This window comes from Lampris incognitus, chromosome 6, assembly GCF_029633865.1.
Source record: "Lampris incognitus isolate fLamInc1 chromosome 6, fLamInc1.hap2, whole genome shotgun sequence".
Classification (NCBI taxonomy): Eukaryota; Metazoa; Chordata; class Actinopteri; order Lampriformes; family Lampridae; genus Lampris; species Lampris incognitus.
Genome location: NC_079216.1, coordinates 64,185,289 through 64,189,888, shown reverse-complemented (window position 1 = coordinate 64,189,888; position 4,600 = coordinate 64,185,289). Strand labels below are relative to the sequence as shown.

The 4,600-nt window shown below is 53.3% G+C and overlaps 1 protein-coding gene across 1 annotated transcript in view; it reads right to left on the bottom strand.

Moving 5' to 3' along the window:
• The window catches only part of cd9a (CD9 molecule a), a 16,094-nt gene extending 11,494 nt beyond the window's left edge, over positions 1-4,600 (bottom strand). The window contains 1 exon segment of the mRNA XM_056281658.1: positions 4,330-4,600. Within this exon segment, the coding sequence (XP_056137633.1) occupies positions 4,330-4,398 (69 nt within the window). The 5' untranslated portion in view covers positions 4,399-4,600.

Genomic DNA, 4,600 nt, shown 5'->3' with positions numbered 1-4,600 from the left:
TGATTACACTCCTTCTGTGTGTGTGTGTGTGTGTGTGTGTGTGTGTGTTTGTGCGCGCGAGCGTGCATGTATTTGTTCTTCTGTTTTGCGAGGAACATTTCAAGTTCTTAACCATCAGAGTGTGGACATTTTTGCGAAGTGAGGACAATCCAGGAATCGGGAACAATCAAGAACAATTTATTTGTCATTTCACATTATGTGCAATGTACACAAAAGAAACGAAATTCCGTTTCCCCCCTGCCCACAGCAGTGCAAAAACCAAAAAACACACACATAAACTTCCAAAAACAACACCGCCAAAAGTGTACAAAAACAGAGAGAACAAAGCAAAAAAAGGGAAAGAAAACAGCCAACAACACAGTCCACCCAGTGCAACACCCTCCCGAGAATGAACGCCAGCCAGGATGACCTTTGGAACTGCCGGCCTGCAGGGGCCAGCATCTTTGCCCAGCCTGCCCTGCCCCCCCCCCTGCCCAGGTGCAGCTTCAGGCCCACCGGATGCAGCAGACCAGGCTCCCCTAGCCGATCCAACGCAAGGCCTCCAACCAGACACCCTTGACCCCCCCCCCGCACTCCACATGACGATGCAGACAAAAACACTGCACAGTTGACGCTAGGCGAGGCCGCCACCAGACCGCCTCGGTGGGTCCTCTCGGGGGAGAGCCGTGGGCTAGCAGTTAGCCCTAGTCTAGCCCGCAGCAGACCAAGCTCTGGATCGGTTGGTCCTCACTTCTTTATGGGCCTATTTTAGGGTTAGGATTTGGGTTTAGTGTTAAGATTAGAACTGGGATTAGGTTAAAATTAGGGTGAAGGTTCTGCTTCCGGTGTGGGAAGATGGCGGCGCGAATTCACGTTTGTGGCGGCCTCACCCAGTACCATCCATGTCTGCGTCTAAGTTTGTGCCTTCGTTTGATGGCTGGGAGCGCTGGCACTGGATCGGCTGGGAGAGCTTGGTCTGCTGCGTCCTGTGGGCCCAGGGAGCAGGGCCCTTCCTGGAGCTGCAGCCGAAGAAGTAACATCGAGGGCGGTCTGACAGGACGTGGAAGCGGGGCAGGCTAAGCTAGCTGCTAGCCCATGCAGAATGGTAGTTCCGATAACACTGAGGGCGGTCCGGCGGCGGTCTGGCCTGGCGTTGACTGTGGGGTTTTTGGTGTCGTCGTGTGGAGTAAGGGGAAGTGTGTCGACGGTGTCTTGCTTGGAGAGCTGGCATTGGATTGGTTGGGGGAGCCTGGTCTGCCGCGTATGGTGGGCCAAAGGACCACGGCCCTGCCTGGAGCTTCACCTGAGGAGGAAGCACTGGGGGCGGTCTGACAGGACGTGGAAGCGGGGCAGGCTAAGCTAACTGCTAGCCCATGCAGACCGGTATTTCCGACGGTCATCCTGGCTGGCGTTCGTTCCCTTGGACAGTGATTTTTTTCCCCTTTGGATATATGTGTTAGTTTAGATATATGTGTTAGTATGTGTGTTCTTGAAGCTCTTGTAGTTTTTGGATATGTGTTTTTGTCTTTGTGTTGCACTGCTGTGGGGCTGGGGGAAGCGATGTTTCGTTTCATTTCATGTACGGAAGCGCATGAAATGAAACGACAAAGTGTTGCTGATTCCTGAAGGTTAGACATGTAGGCCTGGAGGTTAATGGTTAGGGTGAAGGTTAGACATGTAGGCCTGGTGGTTAATGGTAGGGTGAAGGTTAGACATGTAGGCCTGGAGGTTAATGGTAGGGTGAAGGTTAGACATGTAGGTCTGGTGGTTAAGGGTAGGGTGAAGGTTAGACATGTAGGTCTGGTGGTTAATGGTAGGGTGAAGGTTAGACATGTAGGTCTGGTGGTTAAGGGTAGGGGTGAAGGTTAGACATGTAGGTCTGGAGGTTAATGGTAGGGTGAAGGTTAGACATGTAGTTCTGGAGGTTAATGGTAGGGTGAAGGTTAGACATGTAGGCCTGGTGGTTAATGGTAGGGTGAAGGTTAGACATGTAGGCCTGGAGGTTAATGGTAGGGTGAAGGTTAGACATGTAGGTCTGGTGGTTAAGGGTAGGGTGAAGGTTAGACATGTAGGTCTGGTGGTTAATGGTAGGGTGAAGGTTAGACATGTAGGCCTGGAGGTTAATGGTAGGGTGAAGGTTAGACATGTAGGTCTGGTGGTTAATGGTAGGGTGAAGGTTAGACATGTGGTTCTGGAGGTTAATGGTAGGGTGAAGGTTAGACATGTAGTGGTGGTTAATGGTAGGGTGAAGGTTAGACATGTAGTGGAGGTTAATGGTAGGGTGAAGGTTAGACATGTAGTGGTGGTTAATGGTAGGGTGAAGGTTAGACATGTAGTGGAGGTTAATGGTAGGGTGAAGGTTAGACATGTAGGTCTGGTGGTTAATGGTAGGGTGAAGGTTAGACATGTAGGGGTGGTTAATGGTGGGGTGAAGGTTAAACATGTAGTTCTGGTGGTTAATGGTAGGGTGAAGGTTGACATGTAGTGGTGGTTAATGGTAGGGTGAAGGTTAGACATGTAGTTCTGGTGGTTAATGGTAGGGTGAAGGTTAAACATGTAGGTCTGGTGGTTAAGGGTAGGGTGAAGGTTAGACATGTAGGTCTGGTGGTTAATGGTAGGGTGAAGGTTAGACATGTAGTTCTGGTGGTTAATGGTAGGGTGAAGGTTAGACATGTAGGCCTGGTGGTTAATGGTAGGGTGAAGGTTAGACATGTAGTTCTGGAGGTTAATGGTAGGGTGAAGGTTAGACATGTAGGCCTGGTGGTTAGGGGGTAGGGTGAAGGTTTAGACATGTAGGCCTGGTGGTTAATGGTGGGGTGAAGAGCTGGGGAATGAATGTAGTCAATGTGGGGTTTTCACAAAGATAGAAGTACAAGAATGTGTGTGGCGTACGTGTGTGTGCGTGTGTGTGTGTGTGTGTGTGTGTGTGTGTGTGTGTGTGTGTGTGTGTGTGTGTGTGGACACGCATGTGTTTGTGTGGGGCCATGAGTGACCGAGTTAGCTTTCTAAAGCTGCACAGGCACTCAGATAAGTGTACTTTCCAAACCCACTCTTAGAGGCAGCTATTATTGGGAACAGGGTTCAGCCCTGGTGTGGGAACTGTTTTCTATTGACGCGGCAACAGTTTGGCCAGGCATACCATATGCCACTCACACACACACACACACACACACACACACACACACACACACACACACACACACACACACCATGTTACCCTATACTCGTGGGGACCCCTCGTTGACTACATTCATTCCGAGCCCTTAATCCTAACATTAACCATCATATAACTACATGCCTAACTTTAGCCCTTACCCTAACCTTAACTTAATCCTAATTCTCACCTTAAGCCTAAACTCAAGTCCGAAACCCTAAAATAGACCCCTTTTCCTCGTGGGCACCCATAAAATGTCCCCACAAAGTAGGCGCTTTCAGGTTTTAGTATCCGGATGGGGGACATTTGGTTCTCATTGGGACAGAACAAGTTGGCGCACGCGCGCGCGCGCACGCACGCACACACCGCACCTGTTAAACTTGGTGGGCAACGTGCACGGCAGACGCTCTGCTGCCCCAGCCCTCGGTAATGGATACAGATGCGTAGAGACGCGCACGCGTGTCACACAGCAACATAGATACATTGTGGCGCGCACACGCGACGGGAAAGCCCTGTCCGCCACGTGTAATTAAAACGCTCCAAGCAGAGCGCGCTATCTATAGCCGACAGATTAGAGGCGTTTTCATAACGGGGGGGGGGGGGGAACAGCGATAAAACGAAACCGCACGCGCGCACGCGCGCGCACACAGTCCCACTACAAACGCGTAGGGCGCGCGGGACTCTCGCGGACATGCGCGATTCCTCGCGTCACGTGACGGAGCAGAAGTCTTAATTATCCTATCAGACCGATTCTCCCCCCAACACGCCAAAACAAACCTCCCCCCCACCACCACCTCCACCCCCCCCACCTCCACCACCGAGAATTATTAAAATGCCGTGCGCGCAAACTGGAGGAATTGGGTCACTCGGCCACCGGGGATTAATTCGGCCGGCCGGCGACCGGCTACAGGTCGCAACTGTGGTGCTGCTGGTGGTGGTGGTGGTGCTGGTGGTGGTGGTGCTGGTGGTGTTTCGAAGAAAAGCAAGAAAAGTCATCAAGCCAAGCTGAGGGGCAGCCCGTCTCTCGCCCCGCAGGTCCCCACCGCTCACACGCGAGTGCCCCCCCGTCCCCCACCTCCACCTCCACCTCCACCCCCCCAATACACACAAACACTTAAACGAACACATGCATGCGCACGAGCGCAGGGCCGTGCGCCCGAGTTCGGGTGAGAACTTGGCGGTGCCATCGGACTCACCCAGAACACCAGGTTGAAGGCGAACATCAGGTATTTGACGCACGTCTCTCCTCCCGACAGCGCGGCCATGGCGACGCCTGAACGTCCTCCTCCGCACTCTCGCGTGTCTCGCTGGCCCGCTTAATCCGGCGGTCGGGGCTCGACGGGAAGCCGCGCGCTATAGATACCGGTCTGCACACCGAGCTGGTTCCTGCGCGGGGCTTCTCCCGCTGGTGCGCGCGCCGCGCTTTCGTGCTGTGCGCGCGGACGGCGGTCCGCCCCCCAGGGGGTC